Consider the following 15,905-nt stretch of genomic DNA (forward strand, 5'->3'; position numbering starts at 1 on the left):
CCCCCCCCCCCCCCCCCCCAACTGTATGTTCTCACAAATTGTATCTAAAACAACGACCGCGATGAATACTTTGTGTTAACAATTGTATCTAACAGCGACGGCGTGACGAGAAATCGAGGAGTTCCGGAAACCGTCACGGATGTCCAACACACGCTCGTCGGCGACCCGTTAACAGAGAAGCGAGACGCAAATCAATAATAATAATAATGATTAATAATAATAATGAATCTTGTGGTTAACGAGCACCCGCGAAAACATCTACGAGAACCGGCTTAGTTTTTATTTGCACCGTACTCATTGTATTGTAATATTCTAATTTTTGCGGGACGCGACGATCGACCGCGTGCCAAAGTTCCTCTGCAAAATCTTTCGTCGATGATTTACAAACGATGGAACTTCATGCTAGATCCGTTACTTGCCAATTAACTATTTCCAAAATTGGTTTCAAAAATTGCTCGACTCAGCTGAGAGGTTTCTTTATTTCCAACTTTACCACCTTCTATAAATAAAAATAGAACTTTATACAGTAGCATATTCCATTAAAATTTGTGTAAGCCGTAAAAGCAAAGATCCACAGCCTACAACAGCGACTCGTGAAAATTAATAATAATTGATGCATAAAGTTCCGCAATCGCAGGCAATGCGTCCGTCGATCGTCGCGACGTACAGTGGATGTTGACGACGTCGCACTGCCTCCATCGTTCCGCCGGGAATCCGATGAAACCCGGTGCGGGCCTGGAGGAATCAAATTAATCTAGTAGCAGTAGGTTTAATATTGTGACTGATATCAGCTGCCGAGAACAGCTCGCCGAATCATCGACGGTTCGGCATCCACGAGGCAGAACATCCTCTTCCCCACGTAACTCGAGTACCTATTGTTTACATGTGTCCCATGTGCAACCCTCTCTCGTCTATGTGTCACCTGGACCACCTAGACACTTGCTACCAGGCTGGTAGATCTATACTGGCCGAGTCTCCTGAACCGTCGACCGTGTACACAGATATTTTAAACAAAAGTACAGTACAGTATCAATTGTTACATGATTATTCTTCATTTTTATCAAAGATCTTTTTTTTGGATTATATTTAACCCTTTGCACTTGCAGAATTTTCTTAGAACGACAAGTGGAATTTTTTTATTAGTGATTAACAGTTTAAATAAGATATAAAATTATATAACATTGGCGGTAATTATTGTATTTAAGTAGAATTTGTTTTCGAATTCGATAGAATTGAAACAGATCACACGAAAACTATTTTAATTTCAACAGCAGTCAAAAGGGTTAAATACTCCTGCAAAATTCATGGAAAAATATTGATTAAATCTCGATAAATGTGAGTTGCTGTATCGGGTAACAATCATGGTGTAATATGACTTTTGTTGCAAATATTTTCTAATCCAGTCGACAATTAATAAGCAGATTTTAGGAGACTCGTCCGGTACAGTTTGCCCCTTCCGTTCGGCCGCGCAGATTCGAGGGCACCCGATCGGTTATGAAAACTCTCTGGTATGCATTTTATAGATCCGAAGGATCGATCGAGATCTAGGAGCCCTCGAAATCGCGGCGGATAGATCCTAAGACGACCCAACGGACCCGTACGCGATCGACATTAGCGTTGACCGCGAGTCGATCTTGTCTCGCTAACGGAGGCACGCCAAGAAAGACGACTCAGCTGGCCTCGCCTAACAGCTTCGACTCACCGAAATCTCGTGGCTAACGTGTGATTAGATCGTTTGAACGCTTCGTTACTAACCGCGTGTGAATTAACCGCGTGATTAACGCGCATTTAACCTGTCGCACAGCGCGAACGCAGCACGTCAGCACCGTGCACCGATGAAACCACGGCCACGGCTTTCGTCCTTGAGTTTTCACCGACGACACTCTGATGGTCCAATGCCTATAGTTTCTCAGCAAAATGTCTATCGATCTCCCCGATCGGTCGGCAAAGTGTTAAAAAGCTACGCAAATTCCGAATTTTTATAATTAATCGAGAAGGTTGAGAAGCTATGGAGATCTGTTTAGATAGTCGGATCTTTTTCAGAGGACACTCGGAGACAACAGGTAAGTGGACGGAAGTCTCGTGCCCGTGGTTGACGCCTGCCCGCTTCAATCTGAATGCCTGAAAAAGCTTAATCAGAAAAATGAAACTGTGTGTGTCGTTCGGGGATGGAGTTGTTGGTAATATCGATGATTGATTGGCGCAGCGTCGTCGTCCGAGCACGGACGTCAGAAGACCCAGCGTGGCGGACCTCGAGAATAAGATCAATCAACCGAGCACACCTCTTCGAGATGTTGGACCACCGGGACCACCTCAAATCGTCGATGTGCAGGAGTCATATTCCGCCGTCGAAGGTACGTCCGCCGCCATTTTTATAGTTCTTCCACATAGGCGTTGATAGCAGTAATAATTGGTTGGCTCGTCTGACCATTATCGACTTGTTCTACTTAACGCCACATTAACTTTCTGACACTAGAATTACGCGTCAATATTTTCGTACTATTTGATAAAAATTGTCCAGCATGTCTGATCATTATGTGCCTGGTCTTCTTACAGTCACTTCAATTTTTTAACGTAAAGACATATTATTTTTCTATACCATTTAATAAATAGGCTACGATTCTTATTTTATCTCTTTAAATAGAGATTTATTAAATTTCGTTCTTTATTCAATTATATCTTTATTTAATTATATCTGTAATTATATTAAATTCTATAATTGTATAAATTATATCTTAATCTGAGTCAAATTTGACCAACCCGTTTTTATTATAAATACTTTCTTTCAATTTCTTTCTCTTGAATTTGTCCCTTTCTTTATCTAGTTTTAATTTATTACATTCTGTCGCTGCAACAAAGCGTTTCTCCAGTGGATAAATTAAAATTATTGTTATTACTATTGTTCAGATTCGACGGCGTATCTCACGGTCGGGGTGGAGGGTACGCCCGCGCCCACCTTCAAGTTCTACAAAGGAATCACCGAGATCATCGAAGGTGGCCGATTCAAGTTCCTTACGGACACGGAGACCAATACGATCACCCTCTGCATGAGGAAGACGAAGCCCAACGACGAGGGCACTTACAAGATCGTCGTGAGCAATATCCATGGCGAAGACTCCGCCGAGATGCAACTTTACGTTTCCGGTGAGTATCGTTGAACGAATCAGTCCGCTCTCGAAGCATCTTCGAAACCACGGTCGTGAAATAAATCGACGATCTCCCGTAGACGCCAGTGGTATGGACTTCCGTGCGATGCTGAAGAAGAGGAAGTACCAGAAATGGGCGCGAGAGGAACAGGAGCAAGAGAAGGTAGACTTGAAGGAAGTCGAGAAGCCGATGCCAGCGCTGAAGAAAGTGGAGAAGGTGCGTGTCCTCTGTTTGAACGTCCCCAACAGGATTATATTTTTACGAACAGATATTCTCGTTGATTTAATCTTGAAGGGAGCTGATTATTATAATCGATCCATGGTTATTTTAATTGATTTATGATTATCGTAATTGCTCCACGAGGCTGTTAATTGTTGTAGGAATATCATAATTAATCCATGGCTATTATAATTGATCCATGACTATTATAATCCATCCATAATTATTATAATCGATCGATGCTTATAATAATTGATCTACGACTATCACAATCGATCGATGGTTAATTATAGCTGATAAACGCATGTCGATTAATCGTAAAGCTGTTGCACGTGATTCGTCGCGTTCGTGTGGAGCTCGTTGTCAGTTGCCGATCGTCGTCGTGTAACAGCTCGATACCGCCTTGTTACAAGCATATTACCGTTAGCAGAGTATTTGGTGTAAAGAATGTGTCTTTTGTCGCTTGAACACGAACCGGTCTGTTTTTGGACACGCAACGTTATAACTGTCGATTAACGGTGCATCGAAAACGATAACCGCGGTGGAACGCGTGAGTTCGGGTAAGTACAGGTAAGAGAGAACCGCACGATTTATGTATCAGTCGACAGCAATGTAAATGGTTCACTCGTGTTCAATGGTAATCGAGCGAAGAAAGCGGGATCGATCCCGCGGTGTCCGGTCGCCTTAGACACCTGTTTCTCGCACCTGTTTCTTCTCTGTACGTTTGTCTTCGTAGTCGCTGCACGACAGCGTGCTGCATGGGAGGAGCTGGTATCAAGACGGGGAGGAAATAGTGATCTTGGAGGAGGGTGAGGAGGTCCTTCGAATTTCTCTAGACAAGAAGGGTGAAACTAACTGGAGCTGGCTCAAGGTTTTCAGGCATCATCCCCCCGTAGATTACTCCCGATCTGACCAAACGACGCCACGCACCTACGGACGCACTAACACACCCCCCCGATGCGCTTTCTGGAATTTTTCTGTCACCGTGCTCTGGAAAGCGACCATAGCACATAGAAGTTTTAGAATCTACGTTGAATAAATATTGACTTGTAAAACTCGGGAATATTATGATTGTAAATTGTCAATTCGTTGCAGCACAATACGAACTCCATCTCGGGGAATTTTATGCGTTCGTGGTATAATCAACAATTCTCAATTAGTTTTCAAACTGCTAGGGGTCTTCTACCCTTTTTAATTCGATGCAGAACGTATATTAATTTTATTCTACAAATGAAATTCACGCGTTTCAAACAAAATTTTCTACTTGTTCTCTTTAAAGAAAATACCACCGAATAAAATACAGTAGAACCTCCGATTATTAGGTCGAATCAAAGAAAGACGGGTGTTCAGCGACGGTGAGAAAAGTTGCAGAAAGACGCGTTCTAATTAATCACACGCACACGAACAACACAGGCACAGGCGAGTCTCGACCGACACCCACGACGGAATGATCGACGACCGGACCGACGATCTCTCGGGCCCGACACACGGGTGGACAGGCACACACCTGAAAACACACAACGAATTTGTCTTACACACGTAGTAGAGAGTTTAGTTTAGAGCTAATGCTGCGCACCGAGCCGTATCATCATCGAATCATTATTCATATGTGGTCGTTAATCATCATTAACCAGGACGAGAGTTCATTAACCAGAGATTAACGGAATCATTGTCGCGCGGTCGTTAACCAGTGCATGGGGAATCGTGTCGGGCAAAAGGCCGCCGTTTCCATAAAACGAGGAATGATCTCATTCACGAATTAATACTTGCATTAGAGCTCGGCTGTGCGTCAGTAAAGTTGTGTATAACCCCGCACGGACTGTCTAGCAGCAAGCATTATCTCTAAATGTTCAATGTTTTTTTTTTTCTTCTCGGCCGGACCGCCTCGATCGGTGATCGTCGATCCCATTCTTCCAAAAACCCAGCAAACATTCGAGCTTGCCGGACGCGAAATAATAAAAGAGTCTCGCGCGAAAATCGCTCGACGGAAAGCCGCGAACGCGTTCGGTTCGAACGATCGGTTCCAAGGGGACATGAAATCGCGGTCGGATCGGGGCCGTCCGGGATTCGATACCGCTGGTCGTACAATAACAATGGCACTAACGTGGACGTGTGTGTGTGCCGGGCATGCAGGACGTCTTCGACATTCATCGCAGGCCAAGTTTGCAGGAGCTAATCGCCGACTGGCCGATACTAGCGACAACGATCAAAGAGAAGGTTCGCGACAAATCTTAAGCAACTTGTTCTTTGTTCCAAGCGCTCGTATCCACTGAACCCAGACCTGAACGATGCCGATGCCGATGCCGATGTCGATGTCGATAAGCTTCAAGTCCCGCAACGCTTCCGTAGAAACGCTCGGTCGCGGATCCTCGCTCGTTCCGCGTCAAATTTTTCAAACGCATATTCGATTCGATAGCTAGACCATTCGCGCGAGGACTCGCGATTCGGCACGTACGTTCGCAACGCGTACGCACGACGTGTACAGGGTGGTTCAATTAAATCAGACTACGTGAATATCTTCCGCAATAATACCGTTATTAAAAATATGTTATATGGAACTTGACCGGTATTATAAGATAAATAGGAAGCGAAAAGTAGTATAGTTTCAAGATAAAAATAAAACTTAAAAATAAATTAAGTTTCCAAGGCCATAATTTGTACATAAATGTATATTTCTTTATTGTATTTTAAAAAAGTACTTCTCGCATCGCATTCGTCTTTGGACACCGTTTAAATTCCATATAAAATAATTTTTGCAATATCACCATTGGGGGAGATATCCAAGTGGACTGCTATAAACATGCCACCCTGTAGTCCGAAACGTTCGAAACTCAAACAGCACACACCTCCCCTCCAATGTACAGACCTCGAACGCTCGAGAATACTACTTTATCAGAATCTAACGTCAGACTAACTGGACCAGCCGATAAAACGCCACGCTACTAATCGATCTACGGAAGAGCTCGCCCCGAGAACTCTTCGCATGCGTCCCGAACCGAAACATGAAATCGTTTCGATCGCATCGATCCAAGGAGGAATCCGATCCGCTCCGAAACCGTACGGACGATCGCGAGAGACGTTTTCGGTTGCGCTTCTAGCTTATTTGTTTCCGGTTGCTGTGCCTTGCGAGGGAACTCTCGCGATCACTTGACCCATTGGAATCTGCTTTTTGGCCTGCGCTTCACCCTCGTTTTCGAGGAGGATCATGTTCGCTTCGATGATCAGCTGTGCGACGCCTGTTCTCAGTGAAAACGATATACCGCGTGGTCGTAAAGCGAACTTCACTTTATTTTTTAATTTTCGAGTTTAGTACACGGATTACCATAGATCATCCACTTTACAACCACGCTATACATTTTCCGCCGAACATAAGGGGCACTTTGTAACGCGTGGGATTTGTTTCGATGACGAAACTGGAGGGAACTCTGCAAATTGTGCGGGCAGCTTCTTTGTTAATAATTATTGTCTGGAATAGGGATGGTCTTTTTTAATTAAATATAGGATGTAGGAGCAAAGTGAATATTTAGTTGTGTTGTTAGTACGATAATAATGTTTCAGATTATTTTTATTATTATATTATTATATTATACATTGATGAAGTCTTCTTCATAGGGGAATAGGTCTCCATCATGGAATATAAAGAATTTTGAATGTCACTATAGCTTTAAAAGTTGTCCGCACAGTTTCGAGAAAAATTGAATAGAATGTTCGCCGGAGACTCGGGTCCCACGTGTCACAGGACACCCATTGCGTCTCGCCAAAGCACAAACGATCTGCCGTACGTGTGTCTTTTTGTTTATTTTTCTTTGTAAGAGCTTCCATTTAGTATTGCTTTGGGAACCGGACTCTCGCGTAACGAAGAAACTTAGTCGATACGAATTACGCTCGATCAGACCTGTGACCGCAGACGAATTTTGTTGTTTTATAGAGTAGTGGATCTCGTAGACCCTCCCTGGCCGAATTAATTCCCGACTGGCCGATCCTGCACCATTTCACCAAGACGGAGGTTGGATCTCGTACTCCTCGACGCCCTGCGATAGAGTCTCGTGATACTTATTTCTGCCACTTTCTCGATCTACTTCTCTATCACTGCATCTCTCTCTATAAATATATTTACATCTATCTATCTCTCTCTCTCTCTCTCTACATATATATTTTTCTCAATCTGTCGACTAAATTCAACGATTAATTTCAACGATCTCTCTTCTCTCTTTTATTCTTTTTTCTCTATACATACATACACACGTTTTTTCCCTTTGATGGATCTAATCAATGTAGCTTCCGGGCGACCAGTCGCCATTTCGCGGATCTTGCAACCTTGCTCGCTCTCTATACTCTTCTCTGATCCCCTATCTTCTCTGAACACTTTTCTCTGGACCGTGTTCACGCACGGTCCTCGAAACTAAACCACGCTTCAAACCTTCCAACGACGTTCTCTCTTTATTTCTCTCTCTCTCTCTATCTCTCTATCTCTGTTTTTACATCTAATCACGGCGAGCCACCGTCTTCCTCGGCGTCCATCTTGTTTTCGACTGGTTTTTTTGGACGAGAACGGATCAGATTTTTGTGTACAGTTTTCGGCCTCTCCTCACTTTTTTTCGGTAGAGCCGGCATTTTTGACGACGGCGACGCGGTCGCCGCCGAGGCTGCCGCGCGATCGCCGGCGAGCTAGTCATCTCGTCGGGACCGCCACCGTACTCATGATATGTATATATAATTATATATTTTTGCTTACCCTTTTTTTTCACGATTTTGTACAGACATTTTTGCCCCGCCTCCTCGCCGCAGCGAGAATCTTCGAAGCTGATTCTTTTGACCACGGTCGCCTTCGATTTTTCGATTATCTTCTAACTCTTCTTCTTCCTTTTTGTACGCATAGCGACGCTGTCGTTTGCTGACGGTGCTACTCGATGTAACTGGTGTACCTTACCGCTGATAGGTCTGACCGATTAACGAACCTCTCTTATTCGCAGAAACAAGAGAGCTTCCTGAAACCACTGGTCGATCAATACGCCAAGGAGGGCAAAGACAAGAAGGTCGTGTTCGAGGCAAACTTCTCGAAACCGAACTGCAAGCCGAAATGGTTCTTCCGAAAAGACGTGAGTCGTTTGTGTCCCCTCTTGCAATCTACATCGAGCAAATCAGCAATTACATCGCCCGTTATATCCTCAGGAACTATTCCCGTCGTCGAAGTACAAGTTCAAGAACGAAGAGGATTGCTACCAGCTGATCATCTTGAACCCGAAGGTCGAGGACACCGGCAAATACACTATCGAAATATCGAACATTTCGAGCACAGGATTCCTCAACGTGGAGGGTCAGTTTCACCCCAAGGGTCCACGTTTTACTCTAACTTCTCCATTCTCATGATTACACTGCAAGCTAAAACGTTCATTTCCACTTTGCAGAACCGGATCCGACCTACACGTTCACCAAACCGCTCGCAAAGAAATCGAGCGGTTTCACGAAACACGAAGTGCTAATGGAATGTACCGTCAGCTCGAATCTCGCTCAAGTTTCATGGTACAAAGGAAAGACGAAGCTCGAGGTAAACGTCTCTCCAATTGCTCCACACTGTCAACTCTTACGCAATTTTATCTAATCGATGTTTTCTCTCGTCCCGGTTTTCAGGAAGGTGATATGTACAGTATGTCGAAGGACATGAGCGGCGTTTGCCGATTAACCATAAAGAGTGCAACGCTGGAGGACAGCGGCGAGTACACTTGCAAAATTAGCAAACAAACGGATAAGACTGAAACGGTTCTCACTGTAGTTGGTAAGGCTATTTTGTTCGATGAGTTCGTTGATCGTCTATCAAGTTTTTGGAGTGGCTCCATACAATACGTTTGTCTCCGCAGAGTATCCATACAAGTTCGTCAAGGTGCTGAAGCACCAGCAGCTCGTCGAGAAGGAGACTCTGACTCTGCTCTGCGAGCTGGACGACGCTGGCGGCGAAGTGAAATGGTTTAAGGGTGACCAAGAGATTCTACCCGATAAGAGGTAAGAGAGAAAATAGATAGAAGTGCAGACATAAATGAGCGGGATGCACTAACTGAATTATTTTCGTGCAGGGTACAAATCAAAGAGGAAGGTAGGAAGAGGAAGCTCACGATTAAGGATGTGAAAGTAACGGACGCGGGTCTGTACTCCTGCGTGAGCAACGCCGACAAAACGGAAGCCGAGATAGTCGTAAATTGTGAGTCTCTCTTCTTTTATTTCTTCTGCAACACCGTTCTTAGATCACCTATATAACGACGCTGTGTTTCTCAGACGCGAACCGCTTCAACAAGAAGCTAAAGGACACGGTGGCGGTGGAAAGGGAGAAGTTGGTGCTCGACGTGGAACTCCAAGACCAAACTGCGCCGGCCGAATGGAAGTTCAACGGCCAGCCTATCACGCCGAACGACAGGATAGAGATCAAGAACCTGGGTGGTGGCAAACATCAATTAGTGTTCAATAACGTAGACATGGCCGACGACGGTGAGATCACCTGCGAGAGCGGGCAGCTCAGTAGTAGCTGCAAGCTCACGGTGAAGAAGGGCGAGAGCAAACCAATCGTCGAGGTTCCTGACAAGGTCGAAGGTCCTTGCAGTGCGCCGATCGTGTTCGTGGTTCCATACAAGAGTAAGTAGAAGTGTCTCCATCGATGACAGCCTATTTATCGATGAGTAGCGCTTAAACGACGTTTATTGTTGCAGTCGAGGGTACGAAACAGAGTCAGGTGGAGGCCAAGTTGATGAAGGACGGCAAACCTTTGCCTCTGAAGGAGGTTGAGGTGGTCGTCGGAGAGGACAAGATCACCTTCAAGGTCAAGAAACCCTCTCGCGATCAGTCCGGCATGTACCAAGTGAAGATCGGTAACAATCAAGGAGAGGAGGTCAAGGACGTGAACATCGTCATGCAAGGTACTGTATCCCTGTTGCCAGGAACTTCACTGTTATTTAAACCTGCTGCTCCAACCATAATTGATCATGAATATTTTATCCAGACGTGCCACAACCGCCCACCGACGTCGACGTCAACGAGATCTTCCAGAACTCGTGCGTGGTGTCGTTCAAACCATCGAAGGACGACGGTGGATCACCGATCACAAAGTACGTGATCGAGCGGCTGGATCTCAGCCTGAAAGCACAATGGGACAGCGTCGGCGAGGTACAGCCGGGCGAGAAGTGCGTCTACAAAGTGGAAGACTTGATCGCGAAGAAGGAGTACAAATTCCGCATCAGGGCGGTGAACAAACTCGGCTCCAGCGAACCGGCGATGTTCGGCAAGCCGGTTCTTGCCAAGGATCCATGGGGTACGCAACTGAGAATATTATATTTTTAACACTAAACCTGCCGAGCACTAAAAGTGATCAACGTGTAATATTTTATAAGAACTACGATATTAAATCATAGGACAATGGCTATAATATTCTTGGTTTATTACAGACGAGCCGGGCAAACCCACAAACGTGGACGTGACCGATTGGGACAAAGACCACGCGGACCTGAAATGGACCAAGCCGGAGAACGATGGTGGTGCGCCTATTACGGGCTACATAATCGAATACAAAGAGAAATTCGGCAAAGAATGGGTGAAGGGCAAAGAGATCGAGGGCGACGTCACGCAGGCGACGATCGATGGCTTGAAAGAGGGCACACAGTACGAGTTCAGGATCAGGGCGGTGAACAAAGCTGGTCCTGGTGAGCCTTCGGACGCTACCAAGCCCATCATTGCCAAGTGCCGATTCGTCAAACCGTACATCGTTGGCGACGGCCTGACAAACCTAATCGTTAAGAAGGGACAAGTGATCAAATATGACATTAAATACGCCGGCGAACCGGAACCGGAAGTGCACTGGTTCCTCGGGGAGAAGGAGTTGATCCAGGACGCGGCCGAGAGGATTACGATCGACAAATACGAGAGGAACACAGTCCTGACCGTCAGGAAGACGACCAGACCCGACTCAGGGAAGTACAAGCTGGTCCTGACCAACAGCTCGGGAACCTGCGAAAGCATAGCCGACGTTGTTGTCCTTGGTACGTTACCACTTTCTTGTTCTATTATGTAATCTTGCTGTTCGAGGCATGAAGTATATTAATTGGCAATTGTTTCTATTTGTCAGACAAACCTGCGCCACCGAAGGGTCCGTTGAAGGTGGAAGAGGTACGCGCCGACCACGTCAAAGTCAAATGGGAGCGACCTCCTGACAATGGTGGCACAGACATCACCGGATATGTCCTGGAGAAAATGGATATGGACACAGGCCGATGGGTTCCCGCTGGCGAAGTCGGGCCCAACGAAGACTCCTTCACTTTCAGTGGTCTCACACCGAAGAAGAAGTACAAGTTCCGCGTAAAAGCCGTCAACAAGGAGGGCGAGTCTGAGCCTCTCGAAGTCGAGGAGGCTATTCTCGCCAAGAACCCCTACGGTAAGTATCTTCAATCCGGAATCTGTTCTTTGGAAGGCTGATTCCTTAAGCTTGACACACTTTTGGTTATGAAACGATCTCTTGACCTCGTCTTTTTTTTCTTTGTTAGACGAGCCTGGCAAACCCGGAAAGCCCGAGATATTCGATTACGACAACGTAAGCGTATCCTTGAAATGGAAGAAGCCGGACGTCGACGGCGGCAGACCGATCACGCACTACACCATCGAGATGAAAGACAAGTTCGCGGTGGACTGGGTCGAGGTCGCGAAGACAGAGGATGCCAACCCGGAGGGTAAAGTGGAAGGATTGAAGGAGAAGATGGTTTATCAATTCCGAGTCCGGGCGCACAACAAGGCAGGTCCTGGTCAGCCTAGCGAGCCTACCGACAACCACGTGTGCAAGCACAGAAACCGTTAGTATACTCGGGCCAATATGATCCTTGATTAATCTCTTAAGCTATAGCATGAGCTTTCTCTACTCGATCGTACCCTATTCCAGTGAAACCAAGGATCGACAGGACCAACTTCAAATCGATCATCATCAAGGCCGGTCGCACGCACAAGTGGTCTGTGGACATCATCGGCGAGCCACCGCCAGAACCAAAATGGATCTGGCGAGACAATATTCCTTTGACGAACACCGAGCGCATCAAGATCGAGAACGTCGACTATCACACCGACTTCACGATCGTGAACGCGCAGCGTAAGGACACCGGCAAATACACCCTTATCGTCGAGAACGTAAACGGCAAAGACGAAGAGACCGTAGAACTCACTGTGCTTGGTAAGTTACGTCATAAATGTTTGACTATCTTGTAATGGAATTTAGGGAGATCTGTGCTTATCGAGCTATTATTATTCAGGAAAACCAGGAGCCCCGAAGGGTCCGCTGGAGGTGACCGACGTGACCGCTACGTCGGCCAAGGTCAAATGGGAGAAACCGGAGGACGACGGCGGTGTGCCGATCAAGGAATACGAGATCGAGAAGCTGGACACGAAGACCGGCAAGTGGGTCAGAGTGGGCAAGGTCCCTGGCAACTCACCATTGACAGAGTTCGAAGTGACTGGACTGAATCCTGGCAGCGAGTACAAGTTCCGCGTGACTGCCGTCAACGACGAGGGCGACTCCGAGCCTCTCGAGAGCGAGAGGCCGATTATCGCCAAGAACCCATACGGTGAGCTAGTCGAGCAAGAATCATTCCTCTTCTTTTTGTTCAAACTGTTCTAAATTCAATCGATTTCGTTCACAGATGAACCTCACAAACCCGGAACGCCGGAGATCACCGATTACGACAACGAGTCGGTCAGCTTGAAATGGACGCCTCCCGACTTCGACGGCGGTGCGCCGATCGAGAAGTACATCATCGAGAAGAAGGATCGCTACAAGCCGGACTGGGAGAAAGCGATGGAGGTGCCCGGCAATCAGCTGGAGGCTAAGGTGGCCGATCTCAAAGAACGTGGAGAGTATCAGTTCAGGATAATCGCCGTGAACAAAGCTGGTGTATCTCCACCGTCGGACGCGTCGAAGATGCAGATCTGCAAGCACAAATCTCGTGAGTATTCTCGTCCTCTGTTTTTTACAGTTTTGTTTGAATCATTTATTTATTTCTTTGATTTATTTATCGTCTGTTGTTTATCACAGTGAAACCGAGAATCGATCGCACCAACTTGAAACCGATCACTGTCAGAGCTGGCAAGACCATCAAGTACGACGTAGATGTCCGCGGTGAACCGCCACCAGAGCTCACATGGTACCACGTGAACACAGCGATGAAGACGGGAGAAAACATTGAAATTATCAATGTCGACTACAACACGAAGCTCAATATTACCGACTGCCTGCGCAAAAACACCGGCGTCTGGAAGATAAAGGCTGTGAATCCGCATGGCGAAGACGAAGCCGAAGTCGAGATTACCATTCTCTGTAAGTTTGACATGCACGTAGTAATATCGGAGTCATAGCAGAAACAAATTAACGACGTCTGTGATTTTACAGCGGCTCCTGGCAAGCCGAAGGGTCCTCTGAAAGTGTCGGACGTCACGAAGAACGGATGCAAGTTGAAATGGGGCAAACCAGAGGACGATGGTGGTAAACCTGTTACTGGTTACCAAGTTGAGAAGCTGGACAAGGCTACCGGTAGATGGGTACCGGTTGGACGCACCAACGATACCGAAATGGACATCAAGGGACTCCAGGAAGGTCACGAATACGAGTTCAGGGTTAAAGCCATCAACGAGGAGGGCGAGTCAGAACCTCTGGTCACTGATAGCACCACTCTCGCCAAGAATCCCTACGGTAATACAGATTTTCATGCAGTATTTTTGTCAATGATAGAAATAGAAATATTGGAAAAGAGTTGAAAGTTCTAATAATCGAACAACATTTCTTTCAGACGTATCCGGCAAGCCTGGTGTACCAGAATTCGAGGACTGGGACGTTGACCGTGTGGACCTGAAGTGGGAACCACCGAAAGACACCGGAGGCGCGCCCATTACTGGTTACATCATTGAAATGAAAGAGAAGCCGTCGACCCACTGGCAGGAAGCCACGGTGACGGAATCACCGCAGCCAAAGGGCCGTGTCACCGGTCTCAAGAAGGGCTCGGTCTACCAGTTCCGAGTGCGTGCGGTGAACAAGGCTGGACCATCGGAGCCTAGCGACTCAACGAAACCGCATACCGCTAAGGCTCGATACCGTGAGTGTTCTTTAACTCAACAAATCCTTGAAATACCGGCGAAACACTCGTGAGTCTAACCTACCTTCTCATTTCAGTGAAACCACACATCAATCGTGACAAGCTACAACAAATCAAGGTCAGAGCTGGTCAGATGGTGAAACTGGAAGTCGACGTGGAAGGTGAACCGCCTCCAACGGTGACCTGGAACTTCGGCGGCGCAGTTCTGCAGACCGGAGCTAATGTCAAGATCGATAATGAAGATTATCTGACCAAGATTCACTTGACGGACACCAGTCGCAAGCTGAGCGGCAAATACACCATCAAAGCCGTGAACGACTCGGGCCAGGACGAGGCCGACGTTGATATAATCATCCTCGACAGACCCGGAAAACCGGAGGGACCTCTGGAGGTGACAGACGTCCACAAAGAGGGATGCAAGCTGAAATGGAGCAAGCCGAAAGACGATGGTGGTCTGCCTCTGTCGAGCTATGTAATCGAGAAGATGGATGCGGTCACTGGAAGATGGGTGCCCGCTGGCATCGTCGATCCTGACAAAACCGAGCACACTATTACCGGTCTGGAACCTGGCCACAAGTACGAGTTCCGTGTCAAAGCTGTTAACGAAGAGGGAGAGTCGGAACCGCTGCAAACAGACACTGCGATCGTTGCTAAGAACCCCTATGGTACGTAGACAAGAAAATGTCTTTTTACAGGAAAGAAGAGTGTTCTTGATGTTCTAATGTATTGAATCTATTCTCAGATGTTCCTGGAGCACCTGGCCTGCCAGAAATCATCGACTGGTCTGAGAACATGGTCAAACTGAAGTGGGAACCGCCCATAAGGGATGGTGGAGCGAAGATTACCGGCTATATCATCGAAATGAAGGACAAATTCGGCACTCAATTCGTTAAGGCTGCCGAAACCCAAGGCCCTACCTGCACAGGAACAGTTACCAGGCTTGAGGAAGGAAACCAATACCTATTCCGAGTCCGAGCTGTGAACAAAGCGGGTCCTGGCGAACCCAGCGAGGCTACCAATCCGCACACAGCTAAGGCTCGTTGGCGTAAGTCGTCATTGCAATTAGAATTGTCATCTCTTGACCTAATGAACATATGGACCTTTCTTATCGCACAAAAATCTTACAGTGAAACCGTTCATCGATCGCACGAACCTGCAACCCATCACTGTAAAGGTTGGCCTGACGGTAACCTTGGACGTCAACATAATCGGAGAGCCCCCACCAACCGTAACCTGGTCGTTCGAAGGAAAAGAGCTGAAATCGGATGACACGATCCGTATCGATAACATCGACTACAACACCAAGTTCTTTATCCTAAAGACTAAGAGAACTCACACCGGCAAGTACGTGATCAACGCGAAGAACGAGGTGGGCGAGGACACAGCCGAAGTTGAGATCGCTGTCCTCGGTAAACCTGGCAAACCGAAGGT

General features: G+C 46.7%; 1 protein-coding gene across 13 annotated transcripts in view; it reads left to right on the forward strand.

Moving 5' to 3' along the window:
* The window catches only part of Bent (projectin protein bent), a 91,283-nt gene that overhangs the window by 50,930 nt on the left and 24,448 nt on the right, over positions 1–15,905 (forward strand). For all 13 annotated transcript variants that reach the window (XM_078192392.1, XM_078192381.1, XM_078192382.1 and 10 more), the window contains 24 exons: positions 2,207–2,354; positions 2,908–3,144; positions 3,227–3,363; positions 8,340–8,465; positions 8,539–8,683; positions 8,775–8,914; positions 8,998–9,142; positions 9,225–9,366; positions 9,438–9,562; positions 9,637–9,990; positions 10,065–10,271; positions 10,355–10,663; positions 10,797–11,387; positions 11,474–11,779; positions 11,889–12,191; positions 12,278–12,562; positions 12,642–12,953; positions 13,029–13,331; positions 13,421–13,702; positions 13,775–14,074; positions 14,172–14,474; positions 14,552–15,139; positions 15,217–15,519; positions 15,602–15,903. In XM_078192392.1, the coding sequence (XP_078048518.1) occupies positions 2,207–2,354; positions 2,908–3,144; positions 3,227–3,363; positions 8,340–8,465; positions 8,539–8,683; positions 8,775–8,914; positions 8,998–9,142; positions 9,225–9,366; positions 9,438–9,562; positions 9,637–9,990; positions 10,065–10,271; positions 10,355–10,663; positions 10,797–11,387; positions 11,474–11,779; positions 11,889–12,191; positions 12,278–12,562; positions 12,642–12,953; positions 13,029–13,331; positions 13,421–13,702; positions 13,775–14,074; positions 14,172–14,474; positions 14,552–15,139; positions 15,217–15,519; positions 15,602–15,903 (6,393 nt within the window). The remainder of the gene's footprint in view (positions 1–2,206; positions 2,355–2,907; positions 3,145–3,226; positions 3,364–8,339; positions 8,466–8,538; positions 8,684–8,774; positions 8,915–8,997; positions 9,143–9,224; positions 9,367–9,437; positions 9,563–9,636; positions 9,991–10,064; positions 10,272–10,354; positions 10,664–10,796; positions 11,388–11,473; positions 11,780–11,888; positions 12,192–12,277; positions 12,563–12,641; positions 12,954–13,028; positions 13,332–13,420; positions 13,703–13,774; positions 14,075–14,171; positions 14,475–14,551; positions 15,140–15,216; positions 15,520–15,601; positions 15,904–15,905) is intronic.

Source organism: Augochlora pura, chromosome 10 (genome assembly GCF_028453695.1).
Source record: "Augochlora pura isolate Apur16 chromosome 10, APUR_v2.2.1, whole genome shotgun sequence".
Taxonomy (NCBI): domain Eukaryota; kingdom Metazoa; phylum Arthropoda; class Insecta; order Hymenoptera; family Halictidae; genus Augochlora; species Augochlora pura.